General features: G+C 33.7%; 1 protein-coding gene across 3 annotated transcripts; it reads right to left on the bottom strand.

The window, feature by feature from the left end:
• Positions 1-2,401: 2,401 nt before the first annotated feature.
• On the bottom strand, positions 2,402-21,840 carry SPDL1 (spindle apparatus coiled-coil protein 1). Of its 3 annotated transcripts, XM_051978882.1 has the most exons (12): positions 21,597-21,702; positions 19,271-19,449; positions 17,748-17,924; positions 15,306-15,500; positions 10,510-10,659; positions 10,323-10,421; positions 10,122-10,232; positions 8,806-8,946; positions 8,392-8,495; positions 7,590-7,777; positions 6,252-6,579; positions 2,402-3,346 (listed from the first exon to the last, which is right to left on the bottom strand). In XM_051978882.1, exons 2-12 carry the CDS (start codon positions 19,427-19,429, stop codon positions 3,199-3,201), a joined length of 1,800 nt encoding a protein of 599 aa, XP_051834842.1. In that variant the 5' UTR covers positions 19,430-19,449; positions 21,597-21,702; the 3' UTR covers positions 2,402-3,198. The 3 variants fall into 3 exon arrangements, with proteins under 3 accessions (XP_051834842.1, XP_051834841.1, XP_051834840.1); XM_051978881.1 differs by lacking the exons at positions 2,402-3,346; positions 21,597-21,702 and adding an exon at positions 21,772-21,840 and having other exon boundaries at positions 4,520-6,579; XM_051978880.1 differs by lacking the exon at positions 2,402-3,346 and having other exon boundaries at positions 4,520-6,579; positions 21,597-21,705.
• Between the last annotated feature and the right edge of the window lie 6,119 nt (positions 21,841-27,959).

The raw sequence follows: 27,959 nt of genomic DNA, 5'->3' as shown, positions 1-27,959 counted from the left end.
AGTAAAATAGCAGAATGGTTGACTCAAACTATGGTCCTCAGGTGGAAGTTGAAAAATGATTTGTCAGTGACTGATATTTAAGTCTAGGCTGGCTTAGATTAATCAGTACACAATTCAGGCACTGTCCTAGGTACTGGGGATACAAAACCAGAAATGAAAAAGTATCTAGACTCAAGATGCTTGCATTCTACAGAAGGAAAACAATAAAACATACAAAATAAAAGGTATTTTAGGGAAAGAGAGCTCTAGCATCTGGAAAAAACAACAATGAATCCATATAGATGAGGTATGAACTAAACTTTGAAAGCAATTAGGGGTTCTAAGAAGTGAGAGGAGAGAAGAAATCCAAGGCACAAGCCCAACTTATACAAAGATACAGATAAAGATACAAATAAATGTTAGATGTGAAGAAGTGCGAGATCAGTTTGATTAGACCAAAAAAGTAGGTGGAGAAATGTTTAAGGCTGGTAAAATAAATTTTAAATGCCAGAGGGATTTGTATTTAAATCTAGATTAGGCAGCCATTAGTGTATTCATCATTCAAATGAAACTGCTATCTTCAAAATTACCACAATCTCTATTACCAAATATAATGACTTTTTATCAGTTGTTATCCTCTTGACCTCTGTAGCCTTTGACACTCTCTTGGGTTTTTTGAGATACTTCTCTCAGTTGCTTTTCCTATCTTCTTTATACTAATTTGCTTGACCTCATCAATTCCCATAGATTCAATTGTCATCTCTATGTAGATGATTTTATGAACTCTTTACCCAATCCTGACTTCTCACTTGACTTCCAGGCTTGCATTTTCCACTACCAATTGCATATCTTATACTGGATGTTCCCTAGATATTTTAAACTATGTTCAAAATAACTTACATTTCCCTCCAAAATCCTTTCTTCCTAATTTCCCTTTTATTCTACCATCCTTCCATTTACAAAGGCCCAAAATCTGTCACCCCAAACTGCTCTTTCTCACTCCATTTCCAATGTTGCCAAGTTCTATTCATTTTTCTTTTTCAACATTTTTCATATATTCCTCCTTCTTTTAATACTGACACTACCTGGTACAGGCCCTCATCTCATGTCTGGACTATTTCAATAGCCTTCTGATTGTTCTTTGTTCTCATCTGTCCACTTTAGCCCATTCTCCACAGAGCTATTAAAATGATCCTTAACACTTTACATATATTCCCAATCTATAAACTCCTATGGCTCCCTATATTTTCCAGAATCAAATATTACATTCTGCTTGTCTTTTAAGGTCCTTCATTATGCAGCTCCTTTCTACCTTTCCATTCTTCATATACCTTACTCTTCTACACATCCTTTGAGCTAGTTTACACTAGCCTTGCTGCTCCTCATAGAAAGGGCTCAGAGGACACTCATCTCTGAAATCAGCACTTTCAAAAGGTATCCTCTATACCTGGTATGCTCACCTTCATTTCCTTCATTTTCATTTAAATCTTAGTCAAAATCCCACCTTCTCCAAGAAACCTTTCCCAGTTTTCCTCTTAATGCTGGTGGCTTTCCTCTAGGATTCTTTATTTATCATATGCATGTAATATAAAATTCACCCATCCATCCACCAGATTTATATAAATTGTCTCCTTCATTAAACTATAAATTCATTGAGGCCAGAACTTGTCTTTTTTTAAATCTTTCTTTGTATCACCAGCACTTAGGATTGTACTTGGCATATAGCAGGGGCTTAATAAATTCTTGCTAAATTTACTGGACTTGCCCAGTAAAGGAGACTCAGAAGAGGTCAGGAAGATCAACAAAGTATTGTCATGAAAACCCTAAGAGAGATCATCTGGAAAAACAGAGTAATCAAGAGGTTAAGAAGCAAGATTGGTAAAAAGGTACTATTCTGAGAGCCATTCCAAACTCATTCTGTGATCCAGTTGAGGAACCTTCTCCCTAACATCAGTTATAAATGATTTGTCCAAAATTCTGCACTCATAGTATTTTGAATCTCTCATGCATTACCTTATTTACATAGTTTAATTCTCCTCATAAATTATAACGTTCTTGTTAAATTTCTTTATGGAAAGGAACTAACCTTATCTTTTTTACCCCACCTCAATCCCTATCATAGTGCTTTGCACATAATGGCACTGTTTATTAATTAAAATGACCTGTTTTGACAGGTAATGAGCTTCTCAGATAATTACAAAGTATCTTTGATTCCCAAATCCTCTATATACTTAGATCAATTTTCTCTATACTTAGATCAATTAGAACAAATTTCTCATTTGTTCAATCAGAGGTTGAAAATAAGAGAAAAGTAGTCACTGTTATATGGTGAACTTTAGTTGGTAGTTTATCTAAATAGGGTGACTTCCAAAACACACACACACACACACACACACACACACAAAATAAGTTGCATACTAAATTGGTAATTTACTAAGTTTATTTTTAATTTAGTAAAATCAGAATCATAATATTAGGTAATACAACAATTCCTTGCTTTGTTTTCTTGCATCATTAATACCTACTCCATACTCTTGTTAAAAAAGAAATAAAAAAGAAATAAAAAATTCCCCCACATATCAGCATACTTAAATAGATTTCAAAAGCATCTATTTGAAATGCATTTGACAAATATAATGTATACATATTCTTTATGAATTTAAAACACAAATTATTGCAAAAATGGAAATTACTTCCTTTAACAAAAAAATTGCAATCTTTCAGCATGTTGCCCACATTAATTTCATAACAACAACCAAACAAACCTTTATGTCTCTTTTCAAATATACCTGAAGCACCTTTTTATTTCAATTTAAAAAATACACAAAACTGGAAATATATATGCATATTCATTAATTCTTTGTTATTAGGGCAGCTTAAATTATAACAATTACAAAAAGTCTTTGAAGTACTGAATGTCCCAAAGTTTTAATGCAGTTTTAAATTACCTAACCTTAAAACATCACTAAAACTTTTGGAATATCTAGAATTATTACTTATGGAATTAGTAGTATAACAACCTAAATGTCAAAAGTAATTATAGGCTATTTTGTCACAGAAATATAAATGAAGTAATGGTACAGTGAGTCATATTTTCATCCACAATTTGATAATTATCAGAAATAATCTCACACTCAGAAGGCAGTGTTCAACAGCCTCTTTTGAATAAATTTTGGGGAGGTTGCAAAATTGTACTTTATTATTACTAAGCAAATAGCTTTATTGCTGAGGACACTGTGTCTGAGTTGGTTTGGAAGACACATACAGGGTAGTATATGTTTTTTTAGAAGTTTTTCTTTCAGATTTGCTTGCAGTTTCTTTCCCTTCGTTAGCTTCTGTTTGGAGCTTCGATTCAGCAGCTAATAACCTACAGGCAGCAAAGCATCCATTCTAAATTCCAATTACTTATTAAAAAGGAAGTTTGAAACAAAAATTCAACTGTAAAGGACTATAGTGACTCAGACTATATTCCCCCACACATTTAAAAAAAAAAAAGAATTATCTCAGACCATTAAAAAGGTCCAGTCATTATTTCATTTAGGGGAACATTTTCACATTTATACTTCTCATTTAAAAGGTTACTAGTTTCTTTATTTTAAATATCATCCTAGATTGAGAGCCAGAAAGGAAGGACCTTGTTAGAAGTTATTTAGTTCAATCAGCTAACTCTACAGATGAAGAAAGGAGGCCTTAATAGGTTAAGAGATTTATCCAAGGTCACAAAAACAATTAGGCAGTAGAATATAGATTAAAATATAGCAATAATTTACCAGCCATGAACAAAGCTATCAATCAAGCTGTAAAGAACAGCTCCGCCCCCCCCCCAAAAAAAAGGGAAAATATCTTAAAAGTATAAGGATATTCACAATCAGCATGCTATGGATATCTAATCAATAAACAAAAAAGCTAAGAATGACATAGGAATTTTAAACTTCTGTGCTATATGACCAAAAAATAGCATGAGAATACACAAATAAAACTTTGGGCAATTACATTATACATCCACAAAGTCATGATTAGTGGGTTTTTAAATTTTTAGATTATGAATACCATTGGCACCATAGTAATTCTTTTTATAGGAAGTTTGTCAATTTTATGAGTCAAGCATGCAAGAAATGAAATATCAATTAAATCCAAATTTAACTTGATTTCAAATGCATTAAAATTGCTATCACTTTAAGTATAATTATATAGCCAAACCTAATAATTATTTTAAAAGACTTGAGAAAGGGGCAGCTAGGTAGTGCAGTAAAAAGAGTACTATCCCTGAAGTCAGGGGGACCCGAGTTCAAATCTGATCTCAGATTTTAACACTTCTATCTGTGTGACCCTGAGCAAATCACTTGACTCCAATTGCCTCAAAAAAAAAAAACCCCAAAAAACAAGATAATTATTGGGGGGATTTTTTGTGAACTTGTAAAATATTAAAGTGTGTGACATCAACATGCAGCCCTTCTAACATTAAGCAGCTATTTGGCTAAATAAACTTTCCAAACTCATAAAGGACTGACAAAAAGCAATAATAAAAAGAAGCAAAAACTGCATTATTCAATTCTTGAGACCGCACAAAAACATACAGAAATAAAGCATCCTTATACAATGATGCACAGACACAAAAAAGTTAAACATAATTTGATGACTTGATTTTAGCAATATCTGGAACATGAAACTTCAGATACTGTTTCTTAAAATTACTTCTGGCTTTGAAATTGTCAAAGTTATTTATATATTATGTACCCTACATGTAATACTGCCGGTAAAGCAACTTGTACATGCTCAGTGAAACATTCAGAGAGAGGAATTAATATTAGAACACTTCATCTTGTAAATGCTGTAATAAGAGATATCCTAATATAAATTAAATAACAACACTGAGATTACACAGTTGCAAAACAATGAAGAACTGGTCATGTGTTTTAAAATTCCTAAATTTACATCTTATTAATTTTCTATCTTCTAACATTAAACTATTTTTACAGGCAAAATAAATAACCCTAGATGTTTTTATTGAAGCCAAAGAGCATAATTTTCATCTTCTCTTTCCTACAGCATTTGGATCTATCCTCCTCTGAATTGAAATAAGTATTGCTTGCTGATTAAAAGAAGACTAAAACTAAATATATTAAAGTAGCCCTTATTACAAACTAGAGTATATTTCACTTTTGCAAATTAACTTTCTCTTTGTTTTCCCCACTCTCTTAGGATAGCAGTACTTTAAAATTCCTGAATAGGCAACCCTGTAGCACCAAAGTCAATTCTACCATTTCCTCTTTATTATATTCCTTTTCTCCCTTCTCTTCTCCATCCATAATGCCTTCTTCTCCTCTCAATTTCCTTCAAGTATGCCTTTCTTTTTTCTTCTGGGTTATACCTTGGTCCAGCCTTAATCAGATTGTGGCAATTCATAAATTTAATTTCACACCACAAGTAGGACTATTTAAGTCAATGACTCTACTGGACACAGTTCCTTTCCACTATTTTGACACTTATATTCTTCTCTAAACACACAGACTCAATCAACAAAATTTCCCTAGCTTATTATTTTATGTTATCAACCCCCTTCCACTAACCTGCTCTTACTCACTTTTTTCCAGAAAACTCCTTTATTCAAACTCAATCTTTTTTTTGCCTCTCAAGATAACTAGTCCCTTAGCAAGACATCTCTTTCACAAAAATGTCTTATTACCTCTGTAACACCCAATTTAATCACATGGAAGAGACATCACAGGGACAAGCTTAAAAAATAAAACTAAAATGGCAGAACCAGAATATATATCTATCAAAGCATAGTCTTGAAGGCTCTTAAAGCTTCAACAACTGACAATTTATTCAGGCTCAAATTAAGGGTTAAAACAATTTTCTCCTTGATGAAGTTTCTTAGGACACGCTCTTTTAGAAAGAAGACAGATGAAATTTCCCCTCATGACTACCACCAAACTAGAAATGTAGCATATTCATTCAAAGAATATGTTTAGTACATTTATTGTGATGTTTCTTTTTCAAAAACAAAATAATCTTGTCACATGAAAAAAGCAATTCTAAATTTATGAGAATAGAGCTCCACTGTTTATGAGTCCTTTCTATCTGATATCATTTTAGTCTTTTTTAGAGTTTTGGGAAAGTTGAAGGGAGGCAGGTGAAGCTGAAGGATCACATTGCATGCAACGCTAAGAAAACAGACAAAGAAATGGAGAGCACAGGTCATGCAGCGAAAGAAAACAGATGAAAGTGCCTGCCCACTGTCTTGAGGAGACACTAGAGAGGCCACTGACCTGGAAGAATTATTGGTGTTGTCATTTTTTTCACGTAAAACTTCTGGACTGGAAGGAATGCCAATGATTTTCACACACTTCTTTTCCTTCAGAGGTTGCTGATCCACAGGTAGAGTTTGGGAGAGAGGGAGAGTCATAGCTGAATTCCTAGAATTTTCTGATGGGATCTGGCTTTCTCCTCCTATATTACTTGCAGAAGTCTCACTGTTAGAGGTTAAATTAGAAGGGTCTTCTAGGACAGTGCTAGTAGTAACCACATCTTTACAAAGAGGTACATCCAGAGGCAACTTCTCACGCTTTCTTTTATGTACAGGTATTTCAACTGGCTCTGAGAAGAAAAATATTTCAGACAGGTTAAAGTGATAAACTTTTAAAAATGCCAGATGCCAAAAGTGTGCTTTAAAAAAAAAATTCTCACTGTCAATGTATGTTTATTAAAAAACTACTATTAAGTTAAGTTTTTAAAAAATTGTAATATTAGATAACTTTAGATAACCTAGCTGTCAGTCAAGGAATACTACATCTTCAAATAATTAAAACTGAAGGATGTCAAAAGGGAGGGAAAAAAATGTATGCATGGTAGGCATGAAGAGATCAGATTTACCAGTGAAGAATTGTACAAAATAGAAAAAAAGGTATTGGAGATATGTATGGCTGAAAATAGAAGAGGATCACTCACAGAGTGAAAGTGCAAGATAAAAAACATATATGTCACAGGGTCACACAGTATGTCACACAATTTCAAGAGATCTTAAAGCACACTACCAGTGTATACCTGGTGAGCTGCCTGTTGAAGTTACAGACAGAACAAAAAGCTGAAGTATCAGAAGAATTATTTTGTTTTTAAATATATGTCCAATTTTTATGAACTAACGAAATATTGTAGCATGGCTTTTTAAAGGAAAGTGCTTTTTGAAAATAATAAAAATCTTTAGAAAAATCCAAATATAATTCAAAGATTTAGAGAACTAGAATTATTCCCAATTTTTTTAGGTGTAAAGATTTTTTTTTTAAATACCACATACTACTAAACCATAAATTCATCATCAAAAAATTCAAAGAAAACATCTAAATCTTTGATGTAATGGTAAGTGCTTACTTATTCTTAAATAAACTTAAAAGTATAACTATATAGGGACACTATACTAAAAGAAACAAAATAATGTAAAGATATTAAAAGCAGTACTTTCTAATCAGAGTCTCTAGAAAATTTTATCAACTGTATGCAATCTAATTTATGTAAAAATATTCAGTCATTAGTAGGGCTATCTATCACTCCAGGTTAGGATTTCAAATCTACTCAAATATATATTTTCATTTAAATTATGACTTACATACCTTCAGGTTCATATTTCATTTTCAGCTCATCTAGTTTAACTCTCAGGTTCATATTTTCACTTTGGAAAAGCTGGAGATGCCTTTCATTTGTAAAAAGTTTTCTCTCTACCTCCAAAACCCGCTGGCTCTCATATAATGCCTTCATCCGCTGTAAGGATAGCTCATCTCTAACCTTTTCAATCTCTTTGCTATGAGAAAAAAATGATTAATGACTGTTAAAACAAGTCAATGTTTTCAAGAAATGCATCTGATGTTTTAATATAAATATCACACTGCATCAAATTATGAGTCTTTTAAAAAAATTAACTTTGCTTTAACTCCTCATTAAAACAGCTGGTACTTTCCTACAAAGTACTTAATAAAGTAATCATTAGAAATAAAATAAACTAAAAACCTATGAAAATTTCTCAATAAAAACATTGCTTAAAATCAAAAAAGGAATCATTGATATAACACAGTATGTCAATATCTAGTTTTACTGTATGAACTGAAATTTAAAATGAAGTGATTTTACTCTTTGGAAAATATAAAATAATTTACAGAGATGTTTTTGATAACCTATCTATGAAAATTCAAGCATAGTTCATTGTGACATAAATTTGTAAGACTGAATGTAGAGAAATAAAACCTTTACTTTGATCATATTACTTTTTGCTTACTTTTTTTTTTTTTTACAATTTTTAAAAATTTTCATTCTTAATGAATGAGCTGTCAATGAGAAAAAAATGCAATTAAATACATTGTATAAAAACATATTTAAAATTTACTATTTCTCTACATCCTAGCTACCTCTAATACTTACTTTGAGTTTTCAAGCTTCATTTGAAGTAAATCGATATAATATGAATTATCCTCTGGAGTACACAAGCTACTAGAGGGCTTGGATTCCATGTTTTCATATAAATTCTGAAGAAAAGAATAATCATCACAAAATATACAATAAATAATGCCAATACTTAATTCTAAAATTAGACAGAAATATGTTTAAGGAATTTTGATTTTTTCCTTTATGGTAATCCACACATGGAAAAATTAGATGAAAAACTGAATTTCATCTGATAATTGTTTATTATAGAATTAATGCAAATTACTTTATGAAATCACATAAAAATATTCTAAAGCCAATAAATTTCTGCATTAAACTTTTAAATTTAAAAGATCAAAATATTTAATATTTTATAGTTACAGAAAGCTAATAAAAAGGTATTATACATACCTTAAATTTCTCTAATTGCTTTATCTTCACTAAAAGATTTTCTATTTCACCATTCTTCTGCTCTAACATAGCCTGCAAGCGTTCTAGCTGCTCAAATTCTGTTTGTGACCCTTTCATCTGTAGCAGTGTGGCAATTTGTAGCTAGAAAAATGAAATAGTCTTCATAAACTAAACAAAATAACCCAGAAATCAAAATCAGATAAACAGTACTTACTGACATATATAGTTATTCTAATGGCATTGCATCAACTCAGATTACAGTAGTATACTACATATTTGTGGCTTAATATGAAATGTATACATCAACATTTTTTGTTATAAGATATGCATAAAAGACAAAAATCATATTTAAAGTAGAAAGGTCGAGATAAAAGAATTAAAAATATTTTCATGTAAATCTGTCATTTTACTTTTTTTTAAAAGCAAATTAGGCTTTCTAATTATTGAAGAAATATTTAAAATTTCAAAAAAGGTAAGTTATCAAGCAGAAACCAAGTTCTATCAAAAAATATTTATATGTCTATGAGATTTGAGTAACCCCAGAGATAAGATGGATTGGTTTAGGATAGTACGAATGTCCATCTGTCTCTCTATAACTTCTTATCTATTATCTTCCCTGTTTCTAATCTTCCTCTCCTGCCCCAGGCCCCATGAGTCAGTACCACTTTAAGGAAGAAAGGTTTCAAAGGTCATTGATCAACAGGTGGGGATCATGAGATCCCTGAACAAAAATAGGAATAAGAAATCTCAGGCGATTTTAGATTATATACCTGTTTACTGCCATCCATCTAATCATGAGTCTTTAGCATAACACTTACAATTTGATTTATCATAAATACTTAAGTGCCAAGAAAACTTGTATACACCTGCAAGCTATATCATAGATGAATGCCTACGAATATATATGTCTATCACTAGATTTCTACTGCTATCTTGATTTCACTGGGAGGGTTACACCAAGAATCTATGTCATGGCTTCCTAAAGTGATGCTACTCATATCAGTTTCAACAGTTATACATATTACAAATGAAGAACGCTGGCTAAATGGAATTTTACTAACTGGTTTTAGGAGTGCAACAACTATATATAACTTTCAAACTTGTAAAAACTTTGGAATGCTACCTATTAAAAAATTGGAGATTTCCTAAATAAGGAGGTGGGTGAAACAATGAAAGGCAAGAAGTGTGTTATATGTCTTGTATATGATGACCTGCAGTTTTTGGTCTTTTTTCTTGTGAGAGTATAATTTGTTTAAATTTCTCTGTATTAGTACCATGCACAATTACAAACAAATTTTAACACAATGATCCCAGACCTTCATTCTTTGCATCTGTTCTCTATTAAATAAATGTTGTTTTTGAAGAGATTGATACTTGACTTTCATACTGATCAACTGTCGTTCCATTTCTGCCCTTCGATCTTCCACCTAGAAAACATCACATTTTCAATACCTCCTTGAATGGAAGAAAAGATGTAATGCTCTGTTCAGTTAACTCATTATTCAAATTTTAAATACCTCTGCAAACAAAGAGTTGCCTTTACTGTTGGGGTCCATTGACTGCTGCAATGCATGGTCCAATTGTGTTTGTAGATCCTGATTAGTTACACGAGCTTTCTAAATTAAAAAAGAAAACCTAAACAATATCTAAATTCAAAAAACAACCAAAGGCTAAAGATATAGGAGATCAGAGAAAATATAATACCTCTAATGCATTAAAGTATGAAACAACTTCTTTCTCTCTGTCTTCTTTTTCCCCTTGAAGGCATTCTAGTTGGTGCTGTAAGTTGTTATTAGTAAGTTCTAGCTGTTCTTGTCTATACTGCAGCTCATTCATTCTTTCCTCAAGACTGGCCTGTTCAAAATGGGAAAAAAAAATAAATTTAAAAAGCTACTTTCTATAAAGAACTTTTCAGTTAGCCACTTCAGGTTATTCCAATAATATTTCTTTAAAAACCAAAAAACCTCACAGGGTTAGGAGGCACAGTGGACAGAGCAATGGACTCAGATGTCTCAGGAAGACATCAATTTCAAATATACTTCAGGTACCATGTGTGTTCCAAATGTACTTCAGATAGCTCTGTGACACTGAAAAAGTCACTTAATCTCTCTCAGCTTTTTCTCATCTATAAAATAAGCAAGCTGGACTTAATGATCTCTAGAAGGTACCTTCCATTGCTAGGCAGATGATCCTATTAAAAAGGTGAAGAGGAAAACGTATAACGAATGGGACCAAAAGCAGGTTAATTTCCTAGTTGAAAACCAATGGTAAGTTCTAAAGGCCTTTTTTCTGGGAAATGTTTTATTTAAAACAAAACAAAATATCTCAAATTTTATTGACATTTTTTATTATTATATGAGAGCCAAAATACTGTGCTCCCTTTCTCCCCTAAGGTTGGACCTTCCCTTCTGAAAAAGAATGATTAGGCAAAAACATTTAATACAATGACATTTTAATACAATTATATCAACTTTAGATGTTTCCTTCCTTTTTCCCATTGTTGAGAGGTATCATTTCTTTGCTCTTTAGTTACTCAGAGTCCAAATTTCATTTAGAAATCCTTTCATTTACACATTATTATAATTGTGTTCCAGGTTCTCTTGATTCTATCCTAGCATTTGTCATCTTTCCTGATTCTCAGAGTATGAAGTAAAAACTCACAACTATTTTAATTTACATTTCTTTTACAGGAGTGATTTAGAGGACATTTCCAAAATCATTTATATTTTTCAATTATTTTGTGAAAGAACTGGAAACTGAGTGGATGCTCATCAGTAGAATGGCTGGATAAGTTATGGTATATGAATGCTATGGCATATTATTGTTCTGTAAGAAACTATCTGCAGGGGAGCTGAGATGGTGAAAAACAGAAATGACTCTTTGTAACTTCCTCTCACCTTCTCTCAAACTAACAGCAGATTAAGTCTCTAAACTGGTTTTGAAGTCAAAGAATCCACAAATATTTGGAGTACAACACATTTCCAGAAGAAAATAACTTTGAAGAACTTCAGAACAGGGCAGGGGAACAATCTGCTGAACTCAGACTGCAGCATAAGGAGACCAGGGCAAGAAGGTAGAGCGAAGAGTCAGAATGCTGTAGCTTGCCTGCACCTGGGAATCTTTAGTGAGCCTTTTAGGACACTCTGTTCTGGTTGCAAGCAGGTGGTTTGGCATAGTTGCCTTTTGTAAAAGACAAATTGTAAACCACTGAGCCCAAGAACACCAGAACCTAGCCGCCATTACCCAACACTGGAAATCAATCAGCAGAACTGCCCCACAGCAAATCAAAGCAGCTGTTGCTCCTTTGCATTGAACAACCTCAAGCCTTAAAAAAAAAAAAAAAAAAAAAAGAAAAAAAAGAAAAAAGAATTCTCACGTAGACAGGTTTTAATGGAGAGAGAAGAACAGACCTCAAATCCTGAGGTTCCTAAAGCAACTCCAGAAGAAGCCCCATGAACTGGTCCCCATTTAACAAGGCTTTCTTCAAAAATTGCATGAAAGACCTCAAAAGAAAGTTGGAAGAAAAATGGGGATATGAAATGAGATCATTGCAAGAAGGAATGGAAAAAATGGAAAAAGAATGCAATGAACAAAAAAATTCAAGTGGCCAATTGCAAAAGGAACTAAAAAAGGTACACTTTTAAAATATTTTTTTTAATAATATTAATAGTATTTTAAATAATACACTAAAAATTAGAATTGAACAAATGGGAATAAATGACTCAATAAGACTTCAAGAGTCAAACAAAAACCAAAAAAATAAAAAAAAAAATAGAAGAAAATGTGAAATATCTTCTAGGAAAAACAATCTGGAAAATAGATCTAGGAAAGATAATCTAAGGATTATTGGGCTTCCTGAAAGCCATGATGGAAAAAAAGAACCTAGAAATTATCTTACAGGAAATCATCAGAAGGTAAAATAGCCAAAGAATCCACTGATCACCTCTTAAGAGAGACCCCAAAATTAAATCCCCAAGGAATATAGTGATTAAATTTCAGAACTATCTTACCAAGGAAAAGATATTGCAAGCAGCCAGAAACAATTTAAATACCCAGGAGCCAAAACTAGGATTACCCAGTTCCTAGCAGCTTCCGCCTTAAAGGATTGAAGGGCCTGGAATCTGATATTCCAAAAAGCAAAGGAACTGGAATTACAGCCAAGAATAAGCTATCCAGATAAAATGAGCATTATCTTTCAGGGAAGAAGATGGACATTCAATGATATAAGTGAATTTCACCTATTTCTAATGAAAAGACCAGAATTAAACAATTTGATCTCCAAACAGAACTCAAGAGAAGCATAAAAAGATAAAAAGGAAAGAACTCTTGAGAACTATATTTCTGTTATGGATTTACTTAAAGAATGCGGGTATAATTTGATTTTATTATGATAATATGAAAAAGTAACTACAGGTGGAAAGGGGATCATACTGGAAAAAAAAGGGAAAAAGAGTAAAATAAGGGAAATTACATCTTACAAAGAGGCAAAGAAAACCTATTATAATTGAGGGAAAGAAGGAAGAGGGATGCATATTGTGTGAATCTTATTCTCATCAAATTTGGTTCTAAGAGAGAATATCAGACAAATTTGGTATCACAAAGGCACTTGTCTCACCTTATAGGGAAGTAGGAGGGAAAGGGGAAAACAAAGGGAAAGACTAATAGAAGGGAAAACAGAAGACTTAGGGGAAAGGTAAAAAGGGGCAGGGGCTCTAAAGGGGGAGGACTGTTTGAGGAAGGTAGTCATCAAAAGAAATTATCTGCAAGATAATTTCAGAAAGGCCTGGAGAGACTTTGATGAAGTGACACTAAGTGAAGTGAGTAGAACCAAGAGAACATTCTACACAGCAATAACAAGATTAAGCAATGATCAATTCTGATGGGCATGGCTCTTTTGATGGGCAAGTTGATTTAGGCCAGCTCAATGGTTTGGTGATAGAGAAAGCCAATTACATCCAGAGAGAGAATTGAAGGGACTGAGTATGAATCGCAACATAGTATTTTCACTTTTTTGTTGTTGTTGTTTGTTTGCACTGTTTTCTTTCTCATTTTTTTCCTTTTTGATGTGATTTTTCTTGCGTAGCATAATTACGGAAATATGTATATTAGAATTGTACATGTTTAACATACTGGATTACTTGATATATAGGGAAGGGGGTGAAGGAAGGGAGAGAGAAAAATTTGGAACATAAGGTCTTGCAAGGATGAATGTTGAAAACTATGCATATATTTTGAAAATAAAAAGCTTTATAAATATATATATATATATATATGTGGAGAAAAAATTATTCTATTAAAACTATTTGTTCATATTTTCCTCATACTTTTCTTCTGTCTTTACAAATGATTTACACAAATCATTTAATTTTATGTGATAAAAAATGATTTACTTTTTATAATTGCCTCTCCTCTCATTTAAGAATCCTTCCCCTAGTTTAGATGTGTGAATATATCAAATCTGGCTGATGTGGGTTGCTCTGGAGTCTTTACTTTCTTCTTTTTGTTCTTTTTTTTTTTAAATAAGGAATGGTTCATTGAGGAATAAAGGGGAAAATATCAATTCAAAAATGAAAGTGATATAAAAATGCAAGCACAATAAAATTTTTAAAAATTTAAGAGAATTTAAAAAAAGAACTCTCACCTTGGGCAAAGGTGTAAAAGCTATATAATCTTATTTATTTTTGCTAGTTTATGTATTCATTTTAGTATAAGATATTGGTCTAACTTAATGTCTGTCAAATTGCTTTCAAGTTTCCCCCAAAAGCTGTACTAAGTAGTTCTGATGATAGCTACTTTATAATACAATTTGAGGCCTGGTAAAGTTTTCCCTCCTTTATACTTCTTTATACTTTACTTATGCTTTTTCTCATTATTGCACTTGAGATTTTAGACCTTCTGTTTTAAATGAATTTTACTTTGTCTAGTTCTACAGGTTAATTTAAATAGTAAAGTCATTTTAAGATTGGCACAGCCCCACTCATGAGCATGAATCTCTCTCCAATTACAGAAGTCTCTCTTTATTTCTGCAAAGTATTTTATAGCTGCAGTTACATAAATCTTGCACATGTGTTGATGAGTTAACTCAGAAATTTTATGCATTTTGTCTTCCTGAAAATTTAGGTTTCCTGCTGGTAAATCATAGGGTAGGATTGTAAGGATGAAAACTTTATGCATAACAATTTTCAATTTCAACACCATTTTAGACTTGAAATATGGTTCCAATCTTTGTCATAATATTCATCATCTACCAGTATTAAATAATTCTGTTTCATGAAATACTAGCCACTATAATATGTGTCCCATTAAACTTAAAATTAAAATATGCCCTAGATCTCCAAAAAGATGATATAGTATTTTCTAACACGATTAATAAAAATAAGATCAATAACATTTCATCTTGAAAGCTAGCTCATTTACTTTAAGAAACAGAAAAGAACTATCATACTATAAAAGATAACTCAAACAAAGAATTGGGAAATATGTAAAATATAAATTCATACCTTCACACTTTCCAACTCGGTTATCTCAACCTGAAGACTCAGCATCTCTGAAGACATGGTTTCATGTACACGCTCAGACATTATCCGCAATTCCTCTGATTTAGCAGACAAGATTTCTTTCTGATGTTCTACTTTGTGTTTCAATTGTTTTTCGCTTAGTCGAGCTTCATCTAATTCAGCTTTCAACTTTTCCAGCTTAAAAAAATGTTCAATTGATATAAAAAATAACCAAGTCATTATAGTTAATTGTGAAAATTTATAGTTGGGGAAAGTATATTTAGATAACTAAAAGTTAATTAATAATTTTGGAATGAAATCCTTCTAAAATGTATCACACAATTTCAAGCTTTAGTAAACAGAATGTACTGGAATTTTTAACTTAACATCTTAAAATGTTCTTTTCATCTATTCTCTCTCTCTCCTATCTTTCTCCCTATTTGGGGGTGGGGAACTTTTTGATTCAAATATGCAAAGTCAAGCTAAACAAATTCCTATATTGACATGCCCTTCCCCCCTCCCCCCCCAAAAAAAAAAAAAAACAAAAAAAAACTTGTCTTATTCTATATCCTGAGTCCACCATTTCTGTCAGGAGGGAGGTAGCATGCTCCATTATGAGTCCTCTGGAATCATGTTTGGTCAATGAGTTAATAAAAGTTCACAAGTCTTTCAAAGTAGTTTGTCTTTATAATGTTATAATATAAATTGTTCTCTTGGTTCTGCTCCTTTCATTCTGTACCAGTTCATACTAGTCTTCCCAGGATTCTATGAAACTGTCCCTGTCATTCCATCACATTTATATGCCATAATTTATTCAGCCACTCGAGATTTTAGACCTTTGTTTTAAATGAATTTTACTTTGTCTAGTTCTACAAGTTAATTTAAATAGTAAAGTCATTTTAAGATTGGCACAGCCCCACTCATGAGCATGAATCTCTCTCCAATTACAGAAGTCTCTCTTTATTTCTGCAAAGTATTTTATAGCTGCAGTTACATAAATCTTGCACATGTGTCGATGAGTTAACTCAGAAATTTTATGCATTTTGTCTTCCTGAAAATTTAGGTTTCCTGCTGGTAAATCATAGGGTAGGATTGTAGGGACAAATGTCCCTACATGTGCAAGATTTATGTGTATCCTTTTGTATACAGTTCTTTTAACACTATAAAAAGACTTTCTATAAATATAAATATTTTACACATAGGTCCTTATTCTATTAATTTGATGTCTTTGGGGTACAGCTTAGTAGAGGTATTCCCTGGATGTAAGAATATACACAGTTTAGTGACAATTTGGGTAAACTTCTTCCCAGAAAACTAGATTCCTTCTTCAAAGCAGGGCAGAAGGATAGCCTGGCCAATGGTTGAGTCAATCAAACATACTCATTTGATGATTTTCTCCCAAGAGAAAAAGTATTTGTTATATTATGTTAAAAGACATATGCTTCTTCATAGCTTTATTATTAATTGCTTCAAACAATACATAAACAAAGCTTTTTGTTTGTTTTAAAAAATCAGATCTCCAAATAAGGGTCTGGTATATAAGAAACACAGTGAACATTCCCCAGGAGACAGTCAAAGGAAACCTGGAGTTTTCAAAAGAAAAATGTCAAAAACTAAAAATGTGAAAGAATGCCCCAAATGACTAAATGAGAAATACAGATAAAAACAATTCCTAAGGCTTCATCTCACACCCAGCAAATTTGAAGTGATAAAAAATGGAAAGAAGTCAATGTTAAATGAGGGATGGAAAGACAGATACACTAGCATACTGATAGTAGAGTTGCAAATTAATTAAGTCTATTCTGGAAAATATCAAAAACATTTTGAAATTATGTTAAAAAGTAACAAAAACATCCATAAAGATCCACAACTAAAAAGATGCATGCACACCATGTACAAGCAGCACTTTTTATGGTAACAAAAAACAGTAAGCAAAGTAGATGTCCTTCAATTAGAGAATGACAAAACAAATTATGGCACATGAATAATGGGATATTATTGTACCATAAAAAACAATGAATATGAAAAGTTCAGGGAAGTCTTAAAACATATGACCTGATGCTTAGTGAAGTCAGAAACAGGAAATTAACATACACAGGAACTGCAACAAAAATGGAAAAAAATCAAAAAAATGAAACTGAACACTATTTAAATATAATGACTAAAGGTGGCCTCCAGACAACGATGACAGAATGTACCTCTTGTACCTCCCTTCCTTCTTTGCACAGAGGTATAGGACAATAGGTGTGGAGCATTGCATAAACTGTCACAGTCAGCTGGTGTGTTGATTAGTTTTGCTGAGGAGCTTTTTTTTTCCTTTCTCTATTCTTGTTATAAGGAACGCATGGCTGGATGCAAATTGGAAAAGAGAGGGATAAACTTGGAAATGAATTTTATATAACAAGATAAAAATAAAAGTTTGGAAAAAAAAAAGACACCCGAAACCTTGTTTTTAAGTTCATTCACTTCCTGTCCATGGCTTCTTGATAGCTGTTCTTCCAATTTTTCCAACTGCAATTTTTGCTGTTGTCTAATGGCATCACATTCAGAATTCAAACTTTCCAACATTCGATTTTTAAGTTCAACTTCTCTCTGAAGAGTAAATTTTTCTTGTTCATAATTCTATGGAAAGAGTCAATTACAATACAAACATAGTAAAATTTAAGTTATCACATAAATATTTCTCATCTGTTCTTCAATTTGCAATTTGTTCTGCAAATGCAAAACCATTTAGAATGCAGTTTTGTGCAGTAGAAATAGGACCCAGGTTCAAATTCTGGCTTGATAAATTATTTTACTTTGTTATACTTCAATTTCCTCATCTGTGGCCTAAAAATGATATTTACACTATTTATCTCAGAAAGTTGTTTTTAAAAAGCAATGTATTGTTTGCTAACTGTTGTATAAGTTGTAAAGCTGTATAGAAGATGTCAGTTTTCATACAAAGTAATGAATGAAGTCTTTGAGAACTTAGATAAGATTAATGAGACTAAAAATAGAAAACAGAACAACAAAGTGTTTTAGAAAACAAAATCAAGAAAAAAATAAAGTCAATGACTAAAAGACAGTTGCATCACAAACTTAAGTAGGAAACATAAGAAAAACAGTCAATTGAGACCTGAAAATGCAAATAAATTTCATTTTGAATCTATCAAATTTGATTTATATAAGTAAGGAATTAAGAGTTGAGTTTTAAAGGCCTCAGCAGTCACTGAGTGTACTGTCCTACTGCCTTAATGTCCTAATTTACTAAGGCATTTAAAACGTGAGACAAGATAAAGGAATTGGGCTCGAGACTGAGAAACAGTATGACTTGGAGAGTCACTCTCAGTCATGAAGACAAGGATTTAAGAATGTTTTTGACATTACAGATTTCACAATAGGTAGGAGAAAGATCTTGTCTTAGTTTCCATTTCACTTCTTCACTTGTATACCGTCTCTCCTGTATGCCTAGATTACTTTCTCAAATGATAGGGATAAAGGTAATTTCTCTCCTTAAAAAAAAAAAAAAAATATATATATATATATATATATAGAGAGAGAGAGAGAGAGAGAGAGAGAGAGAGAGAGAGAGAGAGAGAGAGAGAGAGATCGATCAATAAAATGCTATTTGGGGTTATCTAAACAGCACTGTCTGAAAATAATTTAACCAAATTGAATTTTGTAATGTAAGAAACCAAACTACCCACATAAAAAACCTCTAAATCTGATTCCTTTCTCCTATCTAAGTGTAGGTACTTTTCAAAACTCATTTTTAAATTCTGCACCTTTCTGTCTCTGAGTTTTCCTAAGTGGAATGATCTTATCATAAAGATTCAGATTTCCTTTCTACGATTTTATCAATCTTAAAAGGGAAAAGCCAACAACCAATTGCACTACTAGGAAATAAAAAAATCTTCCTTGTAAATCATAGAATTTCAGTTGGAAGAGACCTCAATGGCAATCTAGTCCAAATAAAAAAATCCTACCTCTGTGGTGCTCATTATTTCACTTCTCATTTTATCCAATTGGTTCTGCAAGTCATTTTGGCTCTCCAAGAGCAGTAAACCATACTGTGCTGCTTTCATTCGCTCTTCTTCAGCCTCTTTGAGCTGACGACGAAGATTCAAAACCAACTCAGACTCCATTTTATTTCTCTGCTTTCAGTCTATCAGAAAAAAATAAAACCAAAAAGTTAGAGCTCATACAGAATTTAATGAAAAATTAAAATAATGGTAATGTGAGATTTTGGTTTCCATGTGGAAACTGAATAATTTCCTGAATCCTTAGGAATCAAATTCATTTCATCTATCAAAAAATTAATTTTTATTGCTTGTAATTTGACTCAAAATACAAGCATAAATTTAGTTGAATGAACTTAGTAGTAGCATAAAATTTAACAAGAAAAGAAGACTAGAAATTATAACTTGGGGGCAGCTAGATAGTACAGTGGATAGAGCACTGGCCCTGAAATCAGGAGGACCTGAGTTCAAATCTGATCTCAGACACTTAACACTTCCTAGCTGTGTGACTCTGGGCAAGTCACTTAATCCCAATTGCCTCAGCCAAAAAAAAAATATATATTTTATATATATATATATATATATAATATATATATATATATAACCTTCATTAAATAAAATAAGGAAATAATGAGAATCAAAAATTGTTCATATTTACATAGAGCTTGCAACTTAAATTGAATAAAGTTTACATGATTAACTCAAGGAAATTTATGCTCTTAGGAGTTTCAAAACATATCAATGTTAACTTTCTATATGTATAAGTTTACTTCATTAAAAACAGAATCTCTAGAGGTTTGCTCCTTCCAAAAAAAAATTAATTAAAAATATGAACAAAAAACCAATTCAGGAAATGGCAGCATTATTCTTAGTCTAAATTTTCAAAAGATATGATTTAAGTTTATTGGAGCTAAAATCATATCAAGTTTACATCTTTATTTTTAAAATCTTCTTTTAACATATACTCAGGAGCCTCTCACTTTTCAAATTTTATTCATTATCTTTTAAAAAAAGAATCTGACAGCAGCTGGGTGGTGCGGTGGATACAGCCCTGAAGTCAGAAGGACCTGAATTCAAATCTGATTTCACTTTCTAGCTGTGTGATGATCCTGGACAAGTCAATCCTAATAGCCTCAGGGGGGGAGAGGAAGGGGGGAACAAGTGGGCAAGTGAGATAGGTTGAAGACAAAGACAGACAAAAAGGCTAAATTATTTGTATTCAGTTAGTAAATAGAGAAGCAGACTTGAATCTGGTTTCAGTATCATCTACTACTCAATAGTAGTACTTAGCCTTCTCATGCTAAGGATTAAATCTACTTTTCATATAAAAGAACCCAAGAGGCATGAAGTGGCGTGACCCATATGGTACCTCAGTTTTTTGCATTCTGGAGAATGCTTCAAGATTTAATTTAACTCAGCTTAAAACTTTCCCAAAAGAAATCCCCTCTCTCCATAAAAAATAGTGGCTCCCAATTCTTTATCGATTGCCATATAACATCTGGGTGAGGAGAGTATTAAAATTCAGGGAGGGAAGTAACTTGACTAGGGACAGAGAACGAGAACTAATATTTTTACATATTTTCAGATCTGACTTATTCTGCTCAGTCCCCAAGAGGCAAAACAAAAGTGAAGGAAGTTGAATGATCAATAGAGAGGGAGGGTAAATTTCTGACTTGACTTGCAGCTGAAACCCACATCTTGTGTGACCTTCCCCAGTGGGAAGTTCCTCCACAGCAGGGTGTGCTTCATTTTAGTCTGTATGTCCATATCACCTAGAAATAGTTGGGGTGTTAATGTTGGTTAGAACATTTGTTCTATTGTTTTAGACTCTTTGTGACCCCATTTTTCCTGAGAAAGAGACTAGAGGGGTTTGCCATTTTCTTCTCTAGCTCATTTTACAGATGGGGAAACTGAGGCAAACGGGGTTAAGTGATTTGCCCAGGGTAATACAACTAGTAGCTATTTAAATCAGGGTTTTAACTTAGGTTTTCAGACTTTGGACCCAGATCACTATCCGTTGCACCGCCTAGCTGCAATTCCTACCAACCCTAATGGGGTCATTCTTTAAAAAAAAAAAAAAAAAAAAAAAAAGCTTTACGCACATAGTCCTTCCACCACCCCCTTCCCACTCCCATAGGTGAATCAGGAAAGCTTGGGTTTAAGTATTACTTGTGACACTGTATAACAGCAAGTTATTCCTTTTGAGCCTCAGTTTCCTTATCTGTAAAAGGAAGGGATGGAACCGTAGGGCCAAGGAGGTTTACGTCGGGTTAGTGTCCCGCCCCCTCCTCACCCTCGCTTCTTCTTCATTAGAATCCCCTTCATCCCGAGCTCTTCTTCCACTCCCTGTTGGCGCCCTCTTCTCTCAACTCCTCACCTTTACCCCTCGCATCACTGTATCACCCCCCCACCCCCGATTCGGATGGGAGGTGTCCGCTCCCTTCCCCCGCCCCGAGCTCCGGACTCACCAACCTACTCCACAGATCCACCGTTGGGACAGCGCCAAGTCTATTTGAATTCAGCTCCCGGATGATTCGTCTTTCTCGCGAGAGTCTCGGCTGCCGGAAGAGGACGCAGAGACTGCGCAAGCGCAATAGGGCTCGGACGCCGTGGATCTTCTGCGCATGTGTTGCAGTCCCCCCAGTGCCTCACTGAGGGCCGGGCTGTAGTGTTCTCTCGCCATCTTTTTTTATCTAACATTGTGGGTTGTACTGGTAGTAGTTTTTTCCATGAGGAATCGGTTTCCGGTGGTCACTGAGAACTCACTGAAGCTTCGGTCATAGCTCTAGATCTTAGAGCTGGAACAGACTCAAGAGACAATGGACTCCATTACCTTCTTTCACGAAGAAGGAAACTCAAGCCCTGAGAGGTTCAGCTTCTTGCCTGGAATCACACAGCGGTAGTCGGAAGTTAGATACGAATTCAAGTCTTCTTATGCTCACTTCTCGCTATAATCCGATTACCACTCTGCTTCTCCAAAAGGGCGCCAAAGCTAAACCAGCGTCACACAGACCTGTTATAATAAAGAAATAACATTTAGATAGCACTTACTGCATACTAGGCACTATACTGAGTGTTTTATAATTTCATTTGTTCCTCCCAAATCCCTGAGAGTTAGGTGATATTATGCCCATTTTACATTTGAGGAAAACAGGCAAACAGAGGTCAAGTGACTTGCCTAGGGTCATAGCCAGTATGTACTTGAAGTCGAATTTGAACTCAGGTCTGCCTGGCTCCAGGACCCACGAATCATTTCGCGTGTCTCAGGCTGAGCTGCTGCCCAATCTGGAAGCTTCTTTCTGTCCACGTAAGCCATGCCACTTCCCACTGTGGAATAAGCCTTTCCTCATCAAAAACAGCCTCTGGTCTTGGTACAGTTATTGGGGATTAGAGGAGAGTCAAATTTTGTTAGTTCAGTTCACCAGCTCTCTATTCAGGAATGAGCCAGTACTGCACTGGTAATCAGGAGACCTGAGTTTCAGCCCTGACAGCTATTGACTCCCATGAGTCTTCAACCTGTTTGTTGTACTGAGATGAACCATGGTTTGGGAACTCAAAGACCTGCCTGAATGCCAGCTTTTTGCCTAAATCTAAACTAAACTTTTTGACTGAATACCTGGGCTATTTCTGGACTTTATTTTCTCATCTGCAATAATAACATTTACGTAGCATTTTTTCCAAGTGTAAGTAATAAATGTCCCCATAATACAGATTGTAAAATCAGAGCCCTGCGGGGTTAAGTGATTTGTCTAGTGCCTGGTACATAGTAGGTACTTTTATTAATATTACTGAGTAACTGGCCCATTAGTTACTAATAAATAACCAAGGTGGTATTTGTAAATACCTCCGGTCTCCGGATTCTAAGCTCAGCGCTAGATACACTATAACCTCTAAAAAAAGGAAAGGCATAGTTTTAAAATGAGCTTAGATTAAGTGAACTCTTAAATAGACTCCATTTCTAAATTCTTTTCTATCTATATAAGTGACTTTCTCAATTTGAACTCTTGTTTTCTGTTCTATAAAATCAGGGCACTGAATTAGGTGATCCTAAGTTCTTTCTCAGTGCTGATATTTTATGACACAGTATTATTAATTTTTTTAGTTAATTAATCACCCTTATTTAGGATATTTCTGGCCAATATTTGGGGATATCCAAGATTATCTGCCTTCTGGTTGCCCTGGCTTCCTTTAAGCTCCAGTTAAAATTCCACCTTCTATATAGGAAACTTTTCCTAATCCCTCTGAGTCCTAGTACTTTCCCTTTGCTGATTATTTCTAATTTACCCTCTATATAGTTTATTTATATATTTATATATAGTTCTTTGCATGTTTTCACCCCTCTCTGGACTGTTAAGTTCCTTAAGGCCAGAAACTGTCTTTTATATTTCTTTGTACCCCTAGTTGTTACCAAAATATGTAGCACATAGTAGGTGTTCAACAAATAAAGTTTATTGATGGATGGATGGATGGATGATTGGGTGGATGGAAAGAATACATAAAGGGGAGGAATGAGGAGCACATAAAGAGATGTTAGGCACATTCCTGCATGTTTTGGAGCTGGTGGCAAGATCCTGGCAAGATAAAGAAAGCTCACCTATCAGACCCAAAAGTGTTTCAGAGAGCAGAATCTGAATTTTTGGTGAAAGTGAGATGGAAATGAAAGCCAGAGTAGAAACCTTGAAATATAAATGTTTTATGATCATCTAATTCTCTATTTTTTCAATAGTGTTTGGATTAAAATAGTCCTGAGGGATATATCCTATTCTTCTATGTTTAATATTCTATAGATTGTTATCTATGGATGAAATAATTAATTGAATACAAGTTTTGAATTGTTAGCTCATCTTCCATAAGTTTATTTAAAGTCCATTGAAAGAATTTCACTAGCATATACTAGCATACAAGACATCATCTCAATATCATATTCCCATGTTTGTTTTTTTTTTTCTTTTGCTTGGTCTCATATGTTTTCCAAGTTTTTTTTGTTCTGCAATAAGTGGAGATTATGAGTATTTCCTATGGAAGCATCTATTAAAATATTCTTAAATTGCTATGGATCAGCATTATCATTTTATTGCTATTCTCATCATCATTTTTGTTTCTACTACTTGGATGAAGTAGGGGGGCGACTGTAGTTATTGTGATATTTTTGATCAAAGCAGGCTTTTTGTCCTAGATGGTAAGAATAAAAGATTCATTGATTCTCTCATATAGTACATTTAGACAATATCATGAGATAGGAATTTTCAATAGCCGTGGACACAAGGAAAGTTTGAGCTACAGTGGTTCTCGAACTTTTGTTTCTCAGTATCTTCATGTTGTTAAAAAATATCGAGGATCTGTTCAAAAAGTTTTTATTCACATGGGATATATTTATAGCTATTTATTAGAAATAAAAAATGATTTTGAATTTGTAGACCCTCTGAAAGAGTTTCAGAGACCCCAACAATTCTTTGGACTACACTTTAAGGACCATTGAACTAGCTTCAGAGGATCCTCTTGAATAGGAGAGCTGAAGCCTGAGGAATATTTAATAAGTAAGCGTATTTAAGAATCTGAGCAGAATTAGATTAGATGTGTCAGTTCCCATCTGTAATTTGACTATTGGGATGCAGAGGTTAGTGGATAGTTGATTGAGTTTGGGAATTCTGAGCTGCCATTGGACTAATGCTAATCAGGTATGAATCAAGAGGTAGGAGTTGGGGGACTGAAAGGAGAATGGTACACTGGCCTTTTCAATGGAGCAAGTCTAAGCTTCTCTACTGATCAGCAGTGGGAGTTAGCCTGTGAGTGTCTGCTTCTCTTCCAGTCTGGGTGAGATAGAAAGAGTAATCACAAAAAAACAAAAAGATTGCTCAAAAGTCCAGGGGTCCTCAAACTACAGCTCGTGGGCCAGATGTGGCAGCTGAGGATGATTATCCCCCTCACCCAGGGCTATAAAGTTTCTTTATTTAAAGGCCCACAAAACAAAGTTTTTGTTTTTAGTATAATCCAGCCCTCCAACAGTCTGAGGGACAGTGAACTGGACCCCTATTTAAAAAGTTTGAGGACCCCTTAGCTAGACTGACCATCTCACATTCATCTGACCCATTTTGACAACTGAGCTCATCATGCAAATACCTTACAGTTTTTTGGCCTTATGTATTTCTGTTCCTGTTTGTGGGGCTGATAGGATATATAGGTATAGATGATGAGCAGTTAGCTAGAAATTTTAGCAGTCATTTAGTCCAACCCTTTAATTTTACAACTGAGGAAATTGAGGTCTACTTATAGATTTGGAACTTAAGAAAGGTCAGGTATTAAGAGTTTTGGGAGTCATTTAGTAAAGATGTTACTGCAAGCTACCAGAGGAGATAAAAACACAGAGGAAGAGTTTGCAGAGAGAATAATACAGTGTGTTACAGTGGAAAGGGTGCTAGCTTTGGAGTTCAAAGCCCTGCAGTTCAATTTCTATATCTCTGAAATTGTAGAGAGCACTGACTCAAATATTTGCATTCAAATCTCTATACATAATATGACTAGCAAATTTCTAGTAAAATTTCCTTTTGGAAATAGGAACAGAGTAGTAGCACAAATCAAGCAAAAAAGCCATATTATATATTTTAGGGCATGTCCAATGCAATTATTTGTTTTGTTTGACTATGCATATTTATTACAAGTGTTTTTCTTCTCTTTTGGGGGGAGACAGGGAATGGAAAAGGTAAAAAGTACATTTTTATTAATTGAAAAAAATTAATCAAAGAAGTTATTTATATATGAAATTTCTCATAAGAACAATTGACCTGAAAAACAGATCAAGAAAAAATAATTTAATATTTGTAAGAATACCTGAAAGCTACATTAAAAATAAAAAAAGTACAGGCATCATATTTCAAGAAATTATAAAGGAAAATTACCCAGGTGTCTCAGGACTGGATGACAAAGTAGATGACAAAGAATCTACCAGTTACTTCCTAAACAAAATCCCAAATGAAAACTACCAGGAATATTATATTCAAAATCCAGAGCTCCCAGATCAAGGGGAAAATATTTCAAATGGCCAGAAAAAAATAATTCAAATACTATGAAGCCAGGCAGGATTGCCATTTACCATTACCATTATAGAAAAGTTGGGGGCGGGGCAGGAGAGGAGAGAGAGAGAGAAAGGGCTTGGAATATGATATTCCAGAAGCACAAGAACTAGAATTATAATTTAAAATAACCTTCCTAGAAAAGCTAAGTATAATCCTTCAGGGAGGAAATGGAAATTTAATGAAAGAGAGTACTTTCAAGCATTCCAGATGAAAAAACAAGATCTTAATAAAAAAAATTTTACATTCAAACACAATACTCAAAAGCATAAAAATATAAACATAAGTAGGAAATCACAAGGGATTTAACATAGAAAATATTCTATGTAAAAACTATTATCATCATTGAGATATGTGTGGGACAGTAGTTATCACAAAAAAAAAAAAACAGAGACTCTCAGAGTAGGCAAAGCAAAAAGGGTATTATTAAGATCTCTTGAAAAAGGGCATCTTCCATCTGACAAGATGTTTGTCAGTAAAAGGAGTGTAAAGTAAAAACTGCAAAATACAAGATTAAATAGCCTGAATGCAGAAGCCTCCAGCCCCACCACCTTCCTCCCAGCCTGGCCTTTTCTCCCATTTTGGGGGAACTTCAGGGTTACATTCTAATCACAGAAATCTAATCCAGAAACCAAAGAATAAATTGACTTTAAAAGAGGTACTTAAATGCTAATAAAGAGGTGGAGGGAAACAGAAGGGAACAAACACCTGCAATTTTTAAAACTATAGATCTATTATAAAAAAAAAAAGTCTCACATCACAAATAACATATACTTTAAGGCTATATTCCCATGAGAATGTCTTCATTCAATTATTCCCACATAGAACAGTTAGGAGTCTAAAAGATGTGAGTTTAATATTTTAGGATGGTCTCAAAAAAAAATGGTATAGTGAGAAAGAAGGATGTACTAGGAATGGATGAAAGAAGAGGAATAATCGGAGAAATTATCTCACATAGAAGACTTGTGCAAAGAAGAATTTTTACAATGGAGAAGAAAAAGGAATGAGAACAGCACTAACAATGCTTGAACCTCCCTCTCATCTGAAGTAGGGGAAGGGAAGAACATGCATATACCCGCACGCACGCACACGCACACACATACATACACACACACACACATACAGTTGAACATAGAAATTCCTCTTACCAATAAGAACTGAATGTGGACTACAACAGAGTATTTTCACTCTTTTTGTTGTTTGCTTGCACTTTGTTTTCCTTCTCATTTTTTTCCCCTTTTGATCTAATTTTTCTTGTATAGCATGATAATTGTTTAAATATGTATATATATATATATATATATATATATATATATATTGGATTTAACTTTTTTAAAAACATGTTTAACATATACTGGGTTACTTTCCATCTAGAGGAGAGTATGAAGGGAAGTGGGAGATAAAGTAGGAGAGGAAAAAGCAAAGAGAAAAGGGAAATGTTATAGTGTTCAGGCTAGCTTTCTGGAGGATCTCTCTGGAGTCTGGAGACTGAGATCGAGCTTGAGTACACTCTCACTCGAGTCTCTCTGGAATCTGCTTATTTCTCATCACTACAGCACACTAAGCATGTACCAACTGTAGAACCC

The sequence above is a fragment of the Antechinus flavipes genome, chromosome 2 (genome assembly GCF_016432865.1).
Source record: "Antechinus flavipes isolate AdamAnt ecotype Samford, QLD, Australia chromosome 2, AdamAnt_v2, whole genome shotgun sequence".
Classification (NCBI taxonomy): domain Eukaryota; kingdom Metazoa; phylum Chordata; class Mammalia; order Dasyuromorphia; family Dasyuridae; genus Antechinus; species Antechinus flavipes.
The sequence above is the reverse complement of the archived record's forward strand: the minus strand, read 5'-3'. Positions and strand labels throughout refer to the sequence as shown.

Bases quoted from the DNA above. Each gene is read 5' to 3' on its own strand.
- SPDL1 (XM_051978881.1), bottom strand. From the start codon at position 19,429: ATGGAGTCTGAGTTGGTTTTGAATCTTCGTCGTCAGCTCAAAGAGGCT. The intron at 10,422-10,509 runs GTATTATATTTT...TTTTTAATTTAG, and splicing joins CATACTTTAATGCATTAGAG to AAAGCTCGTGTAACTAATCA. The intron at 10,233-10,322 runs GTATTTAAAATT...GATGTTTTCTAG, and splicing joins GCAACTCTTTGTTTGCAGAG to GTGGAAGATCGAAGGGCAGA.